The sequence below is a fragment of the Thamnophis elegans genome, chromosome 1 (assembly GCF_009769535.1).
Source record: "Thamnophis elegans isolate rThaEle1 chromosome 1, rThaEle1.pri, whole genome shotgun sequence".
NCBI lineage: Eukaryota > Metazoa > Chordata > Lepidosauria > Squamata > Colubridae > Thamnophis > Thamnophis elegans.
In genome coordinates, this window is record NC_045541.1 from 170,531,807 (window position 1) to 170,546,296 (window position 14,490).

Sequence of the window (14,490 nt, forward strand, 5' to 3'; positions counted from 1 at the left end):
TGGGAGTTGAAGTCCACACAGGTCTCAGTGTTGCCAAGATTGGACACTCCTGGGTCTGGAGAGTTCTCACGGGTTGTCTACCCTAGGTTGGAGCAAAGTGACACTTGAGATTTCGAAAACGATGGAATTGGAGCAGCGGTGGGATTCAAATAATTTAACAACCGGTTCTCTGCCCTAATGACCAGCTGGGTGGGCGTGGCTCAGTGGTCATGTGACCGTGTGGGTGTGGCCAACTCAACCTCACTCAAGTCAATGGGCGCTTCGCCTTAGCTGTTACAATGTAATAAGGGTTAACTGGAGAGGCAGTTTCTGTAAGCAGGGCAAAAAAGATTAGGCTAGAAACAACACCAGAATGTTTCTTTCCTGCCTTCCTTACAGGATTAGCCCTGTAAAGTGGGAAAAAAACAAAAGATTTCTTCCAACAACCGGTTCTCCGAACTGCTTAGAAAGTTACCAACCGGTTCTCCCGAATAGGTGCGAACTGGCTGAATCCCACCACTGAATTGGAGGGGCCAGTTCCATTTGGGTCATTGAATCTAACCCTGTGCTCAGCACACAGAAATCCAAATTAAAGCATCCCAGACAGATAATTGACTGCGTTCTGATTGACCGCACCCAATGAAGGGGAGGCCACTGTCACCCTGGGTCATTGGTTTCATGGTCAGACTGCTTATACTGCTAGATCACTTATCTTCATAAAACTTTGTTAACTCTCTCTTGATCATTTTTACTGCCCTTTTTCTAAGCCCGTTTCACTTTGAATCTTTCTTAAAGTGGCAGTACCCAGAACAGAATGCAGTGCTTCAGATGAGGTCAGTTATCACAGAACAACGGGCCGCTATCAACTCTCACTGCTTATGATTTGGAAGCCGTTGGTTTTGTTGATGTAGCTGGAGGTTGCATTGGTTTTTTACGTGCAGCATCACATTGCTGACTCAATCATTTTGAACTCAGCTACACAGATGCGGTGGCTCAGTGGCTAAGACACTTAGGGAAAGGTCGGCAGTTTGGTGGTTCGAATCCCTAGCGCCGTGTAACGCAGTGAGCTCCCGCTGTCCCAGCTTCTGCCAACCTAGCAGTTTGAAAGCATGTAAAAATGCAAGTAGAAAAATAGGGACCACCTTTGGTGGGAAGGTAAAATAGTGTTGCGTGCGCCTTCGGCGTTTAGTCATGCCGGCCACATGATGACGGAGACATCTTCAGACAGCGCTGGCTCTTCGGCTTTGAGACAAAGATGAGCGCCGCCCCCTAGAGTTGGGAATGACTAGCACATATGTGCGAGGGGAACCTTTATCTTTACCTTTTACCGTTCCAAGACCATCTTCATAAATCCCCCATCCTACATCTCTGTATTTTTTGCTTCTAAAGAGAAGGAATGAGCATTGAAGGTCTTGTCAAATTTCATTCTCTTAACTTTCAGAACCTATCCAGATTGCCAGAATTACATTTCGGTCTTTTAGAATATTAATGGTCCCATCCATTTAGGCTCCCTTTCGCATGAGTGATCAGCGTTCCCTCCATCTTTATATTTATTCCAGTTGCTAATAAAAACGTTGGAAGAGTCCTGGATGCAAGACTTTACCCCATTTTAATTTGAAGAGAAACACTGAAGTCTTTGGTGTTCTCTGAGCTTGGTTGTTTTCTTGCAGATGTTTCATTTCCCATTGTTGATGTTACCTAGGTGGGTAATGAAATATCTTCAGGAAAACAACCACCAAGGACCAGGGATGGGATTCACTTACCTTTCCTACCGGTTGGCAAATGTGAGCGTATGCGCCTCATCTGTTGCATGCAATAGCAATAGCAATAGCAGTTAGACTTATATACCGCTTCATAGGGCTTTCAGCCCTCTCTAAGCGGTTTACAGAGTCAGCATATTGCCCCCAACAACAATCCGGGTCCTCATTTTACCCACCTCAGAAGGATGGAAGGCTGAGTCAACCCTGAGCCGGTGAGATTTGAACTTGCGCCTTCTGCACATGTGCAGTGCTCGTGTATTATGTTTGGGTGGAGCCTCCCGCAGCCGCCACTGCCGGTTCGCCCAAACCGGAGAGGCTGAAAACCACCTCCGCCAAGGACAGAGGTGAGCCATATAGTGAGCCACGGTGGCAAAGTGGTTAGAGTGCAGTACTGCAGGCTACTTCTGCTGACTGCTGACTGACTGCAATTTGGCAGTTCGAATCTCAGCAGGCTCAAGGGTGACTCAGCCTTCCATCCTTCCGAGGTGGGTAAATTGAGGACCCAGATTGTTGGGGGTTAATAGGCTGACTCTGTAAACCACTTAGAGAGGGCTGTAAAGCACTATGAAGCGATATATAAGTCTAAGTGCTATTGCTACTTATACTCTCTTTTTATCGATTGGAACTGTTGATGAATACTTTTGCTGACTCCTGGTGTCTCAAACACAAAGCCAGTTTTCTTTGAAATAGGAAATTTCCATTAGCTAATGGGAATGTATTCTTCATGAATTATTTAATTTTTTTTTAAAAACAAATCTTGTGCTTGCACTCTCAAACCATACTTGGTTAATCCTGCATGAGTTCGGAAGCTAAGCAGAACCAGGCTTGGCCACCACTTGGATGGAGACCCAAGTTTGACTAGGAAATTAGGAAGAAAAATAAAACATGTGCACATACCCTGGAAGAAGAAATCCCAACTGCTTCCACATAGTTCCCAAGAAGCCACCGGGAATCAATCTCATCTCACAGATTTTATCGTTTTGTTTACCTAATGTTATAACGACACATGTTTAGACTGTAATGTAAATATTGGAAGACTGAAGATGCTGGGTCAGTGGCTACGGAAGGAAGAAAAAGGAAGCACTTTCTAAACAAGTGGCACTGCCACAGCTTGTGGTAGCAGCAAGTTCCCGGAGATAATTGCAGGGTGTGTAAAAAAGATTTCCATTTTGGTCCTTGGTTGTCCTGGGCCTACTCTTACCCTCTCTCATTGGGTGACCACGTTCTTAAATTGTACAGTAGAAGAATCCAATCCCAATCCTTCCTTCCTTTATTTCATGTCATACGAATTTTAATTTTAAACTGTAATGATCTTTCGTAGAAGCATGAAAAACCCAAACAATTCAGATTGAAAGCCTAAACAATTCAGACTGTGGAAGCCCAAACAGTTCAGGTTGAAAACCTAAACAATTCAAATGCATTTATACTCCCACCTAAGGCAAATATGTAGCAGCTGTCCTCAACTTGGTGTCTTCCAGATGTGTTTGAATCTCAACTCCCATGTTGCAGCAGGTAATAGGGCCAAGCACATCAGGAGGATGCTGCGAAAGTGGGGAGGGGAGGCAGAATTATTTATAGATAGAAGCAGTCCTCAGCTGTTCATAGTTGACAAAAATTCAGAGTTATAACATCATCAACTTCTTTTAACGACCCCATAATCCCTTGTGCAGTGGAGTCTGGACAACTGAATGGAGCTGAGTGTTTACTGGCCGGATGCCATTCCTGTTGCCAGTATGGAGTTTTATTAGAACAGTTAACAAACATGTAATTCACTTATTGACCATGGTGCCACTCTTTACAGATTAGGACATCCTGAGTTGGCAGGGAAACTGAGGAAGGGATAAATGAGAAATATATTATACTACTGTATTTTTCAGACTATAAGACGCACTGGTGTATAACATGCACCAAGATTTCAAAGAGGTAAGAAAAAAAAGGTTTTCTCCCCTCTGGCCCCCAGGAGCACTCTGCAAGCTTCAGCAGGGCTGGGGCAAAGCAAAAATGTCCCTGTTTTTCACCAAAACGAGGGCATTTTCCCTTCCCCCAGCCCTGCTGAAGCCTGCAGAATAGTTCTGGGAGGTGAGGAAGGCAAAAAACACCCCCATTTTGCAAAAAAAATGGCCCGTTTTTTACCCATTCTTTTACAAAAATGGGATGCAGGGTCTTCAGGAGGCCAAAAATCGCTGTATTTGGTGTATAAGACGCACCCACGTTTCCACACTCTTAGGATTGGGGGGGGAGGTGCGTCTTATACTCTGAAAAATACAGTATTTCTCTTGCACTCAGAAAAGCTAAAATATGAGGTGAGACCACCCCCATTCTTGACGTCTTTATGGAACTTCCTTAAAACCTGGATATATGTCAACAGGGAGGGGTCTCATGGAAACGGGGTGTCCCACCTCACACCTGCCTTATTCTTTCACTTTGATGCTAGTCTGCCGTGAACTGTGGGGGGGAGGGATGCTGAATGGCAGAAGGTAGGAGGCTTCCATTGTTCACTGGGCCAGCTGAAGACGCAAATTCCAGGATAATCACCGGCAAAGGAATGTAGATGCATACCAAGGATGACCTTTCCAATAACATCCAGTTTAAACATGATTAGACAATCAAGGGCTAAGAGGAGGGAGGATCTTGAGAAGTGGGTACTGTGCTTGGGAATTTGCCCCACAAAACTTAGATCTGGCTTTGCTACACTGTATATCACTTGAGAAAGGTATAGGTAAACTATATCTTTCTCAACAAATGGAGTCAAGAATCATTCTTGCTTAAAGGTTCAAATTGCGGCAGGGCTGCCATGGGGATTAAATGAGGTGGCTACATTGATTGCAGATGATACCACTCTCATGGCAGAAAGTGAAGAGGAACTAAAGAGCCTCTTGGTGCGGGTGAAGAAGGAGAGTGCAAAGGTTGGCTTGAAACTCAACAACAAGAAAAGTAAGATCATGGCATCCGGACCTCTCAATTCCTGGCAAATAGATGCGGAAGAAATGGAGGTAGTGACAGATTTTATTTTCCTGGGCTCCAAGATCACTGCAGATGGGGACTGTAGCCAAGAAATTAAAAGATGCTTGGTCCTGGGGAGGAAAGCTATGGCAAATCTAGACAGCATCTAAAAAGCAGAAACCTCACCCTGACAACAAAGTGCGTATAGTCAAGGCTATGTTTTTTCCAGTTGCAACGTGTGGCTGTGAAAGTTGGACCATAAGAAAGGCTGAGTGCCAAAGAATGGAGGCCTTTAAACTCTGGTGTTGGAGAAGACTCCTGCGAGTCCCTTGGACTGTAAGGCGATCCACCCGGTCAGTCCTAGAGAAGATCAACCCTGACTGCTCTTTAGAAGGCCAGATCTTGAGGAGGAAACTCAAATGCTTTGGCCACCTAATGAGAAGGGAGGACTTATTGGAGAAGAGCCTAAGGCTGGGAAGGATTGAGGGCAAAAGAAGAAGGGGACGACAGAGAATGAGGTGGCTGGATGGAGTCACCAAAGCAGTTGGTGTGAGCTTAAATGGACTCCAGAGGATGATAGAGGACAGGAAGGCCTGGAGGAATGTTGTCCATGGGGTTGCGATGGGTCGGATACGACTTTGCAACTAACAACAACACAACATTGATTGTAATAATATCTAATGCTCTTTCTAGCCCTTTGGATTTTTTAATCATCTTATTAATATTTTAATTGTGGATTTTTTTCTAATTATTATTTTCATCATTTTGTGATACACTGCCTAGAGTCATGTATTGTGAAGTGGACAGCATATAAATACAATAAATACATGAAAAATATGGTTTGCTGGATTTGAAAAAAATATCCACCCTCTTTTTGACAAGATACAATTCTCCCTGCTGTTAAATCAATTAATCTTAATTGAGGGATCTAACTAATTACTCAACTTATCAGGAGAAGCTGAATAAGTAATGACGTTAAAGAACAAGAGATTGTCCAGTTAATTCGACAATCTCCTGTTTTACTTGAACTAATGATTTTCTACCAATCTGTAAGAACTGATGGAATGTGACTATTCCTTAGAAATTCCTTTCTGTTTATTTGAGAGCTGGCAGTAATATACCTGGAGCCTTCTGAGTACCTGTCACATTTTACTGATTTATTTAATAGATTTTTATTTTACCTTTATTATTTTACAAGTAACTCAAGGTGGCAAACATACCTAATACCCTGTTTTCCCAAAAATAAGACCTCCCGAGATAATAAGCCCAATCGGGTTTTTGAGCATGTATGCTAAAATAATTTCTCCCCCGAAAATAAGCCCTCCCCAAAATATTGCAACACAGCAGCAGCCATGAGGTGACCACACTCGCCGCCTCCTGCACCTCAAAAATAATAAGACCTCCCCGAAAATAAGGCCAAGTGCTTATTTCGGGGGTCAAAAGAAAATAAGACCCTGTCTTATTTTCGGGGAAACACGGTACGCCTTCTTCCTCCAATTTTCCCACAAAAACAACCTTGTAAACAGAGAGGTCTGGGAGAGAGTGGCTGTCCCAGAATCACCAGTTTTTCATGCCTAAAGCAGGTCTAGAATTCACCATCACCTGGTTCCTAGACCAGCACCTTCACCACTACACCAAACTGGTATCTACTTTAATAATGTTTGCGGAATTTTAAAATGAAAAAAAAAAGATTTTGAAACACTGATATCTTACGAGATTTCCATATTATCACCCAAAATTGTGAGATTTCAGGTGGGTGTGTTTGATTTCTGAGATTTCAGGCTGAGATTTCAGGGTGGTGACGATGATGACGATGATGTTATCCATTCAATGGTGTCCAACTCTTGGCAATTCTATGCAGGGCCTGTACTCATTTACTTTCCCTACCGGTTTGCAAGAGCGCACGCTTCGCTTGCACATGTTAGGTCCGCACTTGCCCTCAGCCTTCCGTGTCTGTGTTTTGGCTAAAAAAAAGTGTCTAATTAGATGCCATAGAGGCGGGGGGAGGGGGGGCTACCCGTGCTTTCCGCTACTGGTTCTGGTGAATTGGTTCGAACCAACAGAATAACACCTCTAATTCTATGGACCATCTTCCAATCCTGCCCTTCTTCTTTGAATTTTCCTATTCAATTTTTTATTCTCTGGTTGGTGTCATCTTTGATGGTGTCCAGCCACCATGTTTTTTGATGGCCTGGTTTTCTTTTACGGCTAATTCTACTGAATATAATTGCTTTCTCCAGTAAATTCCCCCACACGACATAGCCGCAGTAATTGAGATGTAGTCTTGTGATGTTGATGAGATTTCAAGGTTGAGATCATCCAAATTCCACGGAATTCTGCAATCTTACAGATTTTTTTTTTCTTAAGAATTTTTTTTTTAAGATATTTTCTAATCTGGATGCTTTATTTACCCTGCCCCCCCTCCCTTTTGCATTTTTTTTAAAAAAAGGAATGGGGTGGGTTTTCCACATGCAATAACCTGACCACGTTTTCTTCCTCTCCCCTTTCCCCACAGCTTGGAAACGAAGAGTCGCCCTGGAAAGTTTGCTTTTGCGCCATGTCGTCTTCACCAAGGAGCATCCGACGGAAGGTGCTGCTGACTGGAGTCCTGGCGGACCAGGCCCGAGGACAGCCGTTCCACTAGCCCAGCACATGTGGGTGGAGACGTCTCCCCTCACACCCTCCCCTCCTACATCTCCGGCATCCGCGATGGTTTATTAACCAAGAAGAGCCCTGCTTTTTTAATTCCTCCTTCGTCTTTTCTCCCCTTTCCCTTCCCCTCCCTCCCCGACCCCCTCCCAGCCACTCCTCAAGTTTTGGCCATCTTGGGATTTGTATGGCAGCGGTGTAACCGTGGAGAGGCCAGGGTATCACAAACTTATGGATTTTGATAAGAGAGGAGGGAAAGGGGAAAACGAGGAGAGTAGAAGAATGTCTAAAACGGGTGGAAGCCGCAGCACTCATGGGAGCCGAACTGCAGGGACCAACTCCGGAGTCTTAATGGTGGGGCCGAATTTTCGCGTTGGGAAGAAGATCGGATGCGGCAACTTTGGGGAACTTCGACTGGGTAAGTCTTTATATCTCTCTTATCTTCTTTTTCTTCTTCTATCTTTCTTCCTTCTTTTCTTTCTTTCTTTTCTATATATAAAATAGGCTGTATTTATGTTCTAGCATAACTCTGGAGTGCCTCGAGCAATTTCAATCAAACTTGGTACACAGATGATTTACCGTTGGAAACAAATACTGGGGGGTGTAAAAGAGCCAAGGTGGCGCAGTGGTTAAATGCAGCACTGCAGGCTACTTCAGCTGACTGCAGTTCGGCTGTTCAAATCTCACGGCTCAGGGTTGACTCAGCCTTCCATCCTTCCGAGGTGGGTAAAATGAGGACCCGGATTGTTGTTGGGGGCAATATGCTGACTCTGTAAACCGCTTAGAGAGGGCTGAAAGCCCTATGAAGCGGTATATAAGTCTAACTGCTATTGCTATTGCTATTGCTACTGCTACATCCCTGGTATATGTCTGTGTTCCAGCATAACTCTGGAACGCCTGGTCTGTTAAGGAGAGCGAGTGCAGTGTCCTAGAGCGACAATTGTTTTTGATGTCATGGGAGGGAGAAGGGATAGCCTGGGCCGTTAAGGAGAGCGAGTGTGGCATCCTAGAGCAGCAATTGTTTGTGATGTCAGTTCCTTTGCAGCTTCCTCTAGAAAGCCAGCCATGACATTCGCCCACAAGTGGACCAGTGGAGAAGCGCTTGATGGATTTGGGGCAAAATGCCAGGATAGTAGACAGGGCGGGAAAGAGGAGCGCATTGGAGTTGGAAGGGAGAGGGCAGGGATGATGGGCATGGGAGTTGTGGGAAGAAAGGCCCCTCTCAATGGCTCCCTGTCAACCAACACTTTGACGTCTATAAATACCTGGGCAACGCCAGGTTATCAGCTAGTATATATATATATATAAAGCATAGACTTCGACTCCCAGAATTCCCCAGCAACATATCTTAAAGCTGCCAAGGTTGAAAAGTGCTGCTTTAATTCAAATCCAAATATTACCTGCGATCTTTGCTTCTTGAAAAAATGTCTGTCAGAAATAAGATGCTTTCTTCCAGAGCAAAATAATTCTCTCCTTACATTACCTCTTTTGATAGCTTTGCAAACTTCCTTGCCCCAAATACAAATAAATGACTGGTATTTGAAGTTGTAAAATACACTATGGCATGACTGCATTGCTTAGCAATGACAATCCTGGAAGCCGTCCTTAACTGAATCCCACCTGTCTTGGGCAAGAATTTATCCCGAGCCAAGCCATTCCCAAGCCTTGGTAAAATAAGCCGTGGTAGCGCAGTGGTTAGAGTGCTGTACTGCAGGCTACTTCTTCTGACTGCCTGCAATTTGGCAGTTCAAATCTCACCAGGCTCAAGGCTGACTCAGCCTTCCATCCTTCCGAGATGGGTAAAATGAGGAGCCAGATTGTTGGGGACAATAGGCTGACTCTGTAAACTGCTTAGAGAGGGCTGTAAGGCACTGTGAAGCGGTATATAAGTCTAAATGCTATTGATATAAGGGCCTGACTCTTGAGCAGGGGATTGGAATTGCAATAGCAATAGCACTTAAACTTGTATACCGCTTTATAGGTCTTTACAGCACTCTTTAAGCAGTTTACAAAGTCAGCATATTGCCCCCAACAATCTAGATCTTCATTTTATTGAATGAAGGCTGAGTCAATTTTGAGCCAGTGAGAATTGAACTACTGGCATTTGGCAGAATTAGCCTGCAATACTGCACTCTAACCACTGCGCCACCATGGCTCTTAGAAAATCTCTGAGGTCCCTTCCAGCCCTATGATTCTACTTTCTGCCTCCTCTTCCATTTGTTCCCACCTTCCTTTTTGGGCCCTTTGCACTCTTTGCCAGCCCTGTGCTCCACTCAGCATGCTGGACCTGCCACCACCACCCCCCCACCGCCCCCCGATAACCTTCACTGTCTTCTTCCTGACAAGACTGGCCTGGCCTGGCCTGCCTTAGTCTGTCGGTTCGCAAGGTAGATGCTGGCTGCACCAGGTCTTTCCAAAGCCATGCGTGGCCTTGTTCAAATCACACATGGGTTTTTCGTGAGGTTTTGGAAGGCTTCAAAGCTTTGTGAGAAAGCCACACATGTTTGCATCCTGCTAATACAATGCAAAACCATTAACCATGGTTTGCAAACCAGACATACAATAATGTCAGTGGTGAAATCTAATTTTTTTTACTACCGGTTCTGTGGGTGTGGCTTGGTGAGCGTGGCTTGGTAGGGTCATGTGACTGGGTGGGCGTGACTATGCAATCATGTAACGGGGGGATCAAAAGACAGAAACTCACTTTAACAATGTCCTGCTGGAGCAGGGTTGGACTAGATGACCTCCAGGTCCCGTCTAACCCTGGATTATCCTCTGAAGTTGTGTCTAGTGCCAGGTTTGTAGTCCTTCCTTCATCTCCTTTTTCCCTCCCTCCCTCCCGCCCCCTCCCTCCTTTCTTTCTTTCTTTCTTTCTTTCTTTCTTTCTTTCTTTCTCTCTTTCTTTCTTTCTTTCTTTCTTTCTTTCTTTTTTTCTCAGCACCCCCACCCCCTGGGAGCAAAAAATGGACTCCCACCCCATCCCCATGTTTCTGGAGAACCTGTAGTAAAAAAAAAATGCTTAAAAGTTTTTTTTAAAGTTCCAAAGATCAGCTGTGTGATGTGCGATTGAAATTTTTTTTAAAAAAATCTTTTAAAAGTATTTTTTACTACCGTTTCAGGTGAACCGGCCCAAACTGATAGCATTTCATCCCTGAGTAATGTATGTGTTAGTATTAGAATTTCTGATCATTCGTAACTTGCCCATTAGAATTCCTGGAACGCAATGGATAATTGACTCCATTCCCCGAGCCACCTGCTGTTTTGTGTCTTCCTCTGGATAGCAAACTTTGATGTGTTTTTTTTTTCAGAGACAGAGAAGTAAAATCCAATTATTAACTGTGTAAATTCACAACTTAAAAAGGAATCCCATTTTGCAAGATGATGGTAAAGATTGTGTACTTGAGAAGGAAAAAATTTCTGCCTTTAAAATCCACACCAAAGGGTTTTAGTCAAATTGTGTTTTCCTTAATCTACAAGAGAACAGAAGCTGACACAAACTCTGCATGATATAAGATATGACGCCTTTCTGCAAAATTGAATGCATCTTCGTGCTGTTGTAAACCGCTTCATAATGAAAATAATGAATACACTAGGTATAGAAGCTTGGACTGCACTTTGTAACACATTCTTTCTCAGAAATAACAACTTTCAAATGTTCCTACAGCCCCATGATGGCAAACCTATGGTATGCGTGTTGGAAGTGGCACTCAGAGCCTCTGGGCTCGGACCCTCTGGGCCCGTCAGCCGTTGCCCGTTGCTTTTCCAGGTTCTGGTGCGCCGGCCAGCTGGTCTTTGCGCAAGTGGAAGCGGTGGGAACTGGAAGAATTGCCGCCCGATGCACATGCTGGGATGATGATCTTCCAGTTTCCACTACACGCACTGGGCAGCTGGTCTTACCGTGCACATGAGTGCCAGAAACCAGAAGACCAGGTGACTGGTGCACATGCCAGAAACCGGAAGATAATCTTCCCAGTGTGCGTATGCGCACTGAACGTTTCTGGCACAAACATACACACTTCCGTTTCGGGACTCGGTGCCCAAAAGGTTCACCAACACTGCTATAGCCAATTAAAATTCTCTCTGTTCTTTTTGGAATTTCCCCCCACCCCCCTCTTGTTTGTAGAACTCTTCTAGCTTATAAACATTCTTAGATTTCTTTGCACATGCTGCATGCTTGATTTATCCACACAGATTTTTAATAAGGTTCAGGTTTGGGGACAGTAGAGGCCAGTGGTGAGTTGCAGGCTGTACGCCCCGGTACGGGCGTACCGGAGCCTGCCCGGAGCACCGGGTACCATTCTGGTACGGTGCTCCGGAGGGCCCACCCGCCTGCCCGAGCTCCTTACCGGTCTTTTAAGTCTTTGGCGCTTATGCACCCGTGCACGGCACATACAGCGCCTGCACGATGCTTCGCTGAGCAGCTGGAGCGTCGCAGAGGCTCGCAGAGGCGCTAAGACGGGATGGCATCCGGAACCCACCACTGGTAGAGGCCATTTCAAAATGTTTGTTTTTCTTTTGTATAAGTAAATGTTTCAAGATTATTTTGGAGATGGAATTCAGATCTGCCTTGCTGAAATATCAAATTTTTTTCAGCTTCTGTTTCTTCATTGAAGAAACTGCCAGGTTTTGTAGATATTTAGTAGAATCAATTGTCTCTTATACCTGTATGGTAACTGTCTTCTGTGCCACTGCCATTAGCACTTATCCCAAAATATAATAGACTCATCGCATGTTTAATAATTGGCAAAGGTGCCTTAAGCCTTTTTCTCTTGTGTGATTAAGCCTGAAGAGTTTAATTTTTATTTTATCAGTTTCAAACAGCTTGTTCTAAAATATTTCAGTGTTATTGAACTTTTATTTCGCATACTTTGGATTGTGACTCCTTGTGTAAGTTCTCTTCTGGCAAAACTGTCCCATGCAGATCCCTGTTGTATAAGCTTTGAACAACGTCTCCAATGTTGGCTAAAATTTTCAGCAAATCTGACTGGGATCTGAAGAGATATTTTTTGGTCTTGCCTTCACTTCAACATTTCCATGCAACTTCCTTTTTTTAACACTACAGGTAGTCCTTGGTTTACGACCACAATTGTACCCAAAATTTCTATTGCTAAGCAAGACGATTGTTAAGTGAATTTTGCCCCATTTTATGACCTTCCTTGCCACAATTGTTAAGTGAATTGCTGAAGTTGTTAAGTTAGTAACATGGTTGTTAAGTGAATCGGGCTTCCACATTGTCTTTGCTTGTCAGAAGGTCACAAAAGCTGATCACATGACCCACAAGGACATTGCAACAAGTCATAAATGTGAGTCAGTTGCCAAGCTAGGTTAGGGTTAGGTTATTCTGCCTCCTGTGCTGGCCACACCCACCCTTTCACTAGGTCTTATTTTGGGGGGAAGATCTTGGTGTATGCGCTCAAAAGCATTATAGGTCTTATTTTCAGGATAGGACTTATTTTCGGGGGAAACTAGTTTTTAAGCGAATTGTTCCCAATTTTATCGCCTTTTTTGCCATTTGTTAAGTGAATCACTGTAGTTGTTAAATGAATCATGGTTGTTAAAAGAATTCAGCTCCTCCCATTGACTTTGCTTGCCAAAAGTCGGCTGGGAAGGTCACAAATGGTGATTATTTTTATCTGGCATGCTGCAACCGTCATAAATACATGCCAGTTGCCAAGTGCTTGAATTTGGATCATGTGATCTTGGGGATGCTTTAACAACTATGGGAAGCCGTTGTAAGTCATTTATTTCAGTGATGCTATACCTTCCACAAAGGTACGCGGTGGCTCAGTGGCTAAGACTCTTAGCTTGTCGATCAGAAAGGTCTGCAGTTCGGCAGGTCGAATCCCTAGCACCGTGTAACGGAGTAAGCTCCCATTACTTGTCCCAGCTTCTGCCCAACTCGCAGTTCGAAAGCATGTAAAAATGCAAGTAGAAAAATAGGAACCACCTTTGGTGGGAAGATAACAGCATTCTGTGAGCCTTTGGCGTTTAGTCATGCCGGCCACATGACCACGGAGTTGTCTTCAGACAGCACTGGCTCTTCGGCTATGAAACGGAGATGAGCACCGCCCCCTAGAGTCAGGAACGACTAGTACATATGTGCGAGGGGAACCTTTACCTATACCTTGCAACGGGTGACTAAACAAATGGTTGAAAGTCAAGGACCAGGTATAGTTGCTGAAAGTAAACCAAAGAGCAAAAACAAATGGAGAGATTAGAAGGATCAGGAGGTTATCTTCCTCTGTCTATTTTTGAATCAAATGACTCATATCTACCTCTTTGCAGTTTATTAACAACTTTACTGTAAGAAAAAAGAAATAGCAGTGAATTAACTGGAATGCTTTCTAAATTTTGGCACCTGGTTATTCATAATTCTCTTGAGTTTGAATCTAAACAAATGTAAGTTATTATTTCCATATAATGTTTAGTTTTGTAACATGCGGAGGTTGGATTAGCTTCTGTTTGCTTAGGAATTCATTGAAACATACATACAAACTTATCAGGCAAATTATGCAGGCAACTATATACCTAAAGCAACTTCTATTCTACACATTTGCATGCTAATTTCTACATTCACCCATTTAACCAGTGGAACTCAGGGCGATTATAGAAATATAGAGAGAGCAGCAGTGGATTTCACTTATTTTTACCACCGATTGGCCCTGCGCTCGCTCGCTTTGCACGCACGCGCCCCTTCCACGTATGCGCCCGGTCTTTTGTGCTTCTGCTTTGCTCGCTCCTCAGAAACATGCTAAATATGATGGCGTAGAGCTGGGGTTAGACCCTAACCCACCCACGATCTTCTCTACCAGTTCGCCTGAACCGGTCCGAACCAGCTGAATACCACCTGTGATAGAGAGAGATTAAATCTATTGGCTGATGAATCATCTTTTTGGAAACAGGAGTTTTGAAAATCCTTTACAGCAGGGGTGTCAAACTCGATTTCATCGAGGGCCACATCAGGGTTGTTTTAACTTGGGAGGCCAGGGAGTGGGGGGGAGTTCAATGTCATTTGTGTTGGGGGTGCCTAGGGTGGCCCGAGCACTCTGCCAGTGAAAATGGGCTCCCAAGCTGCATTTTTGGCTGCGACGGCATCCTGCAACCCTCCGCTAGCTAAAACGGAGCTCAGTAGGGCCGTGGTCCTGCCCTTTGCTGTTTC

At 44.3% G+C, this 14,490-nt stretch overlaps 1 protein-coding gene across 1 annotated transcript in view; it reads left to right on the top strand.

The window, feature by feature from the left end:
* Window positions 1–14,490, top strand: part of CSNK1G2 (casein kinase 1 gamma 2) — a 132,456-nt gene that overhangs the window by 64,769 nt on the left and 53,197 nt on the right. Inside the window, exon 2 of the mRNA XM_032209282.1 lies at window positions 7,198–7,749. Within this exon, the coding sequence (XP_032065173.1) occupies window positions 7,563–7,749 (187 nt within the window). The 5' untranslated portion in view covers window positions 7,198–7,562. The remainder of the gene's footprint in view (window positions 1–7,197; window positions 7,750–14,490) is intronic.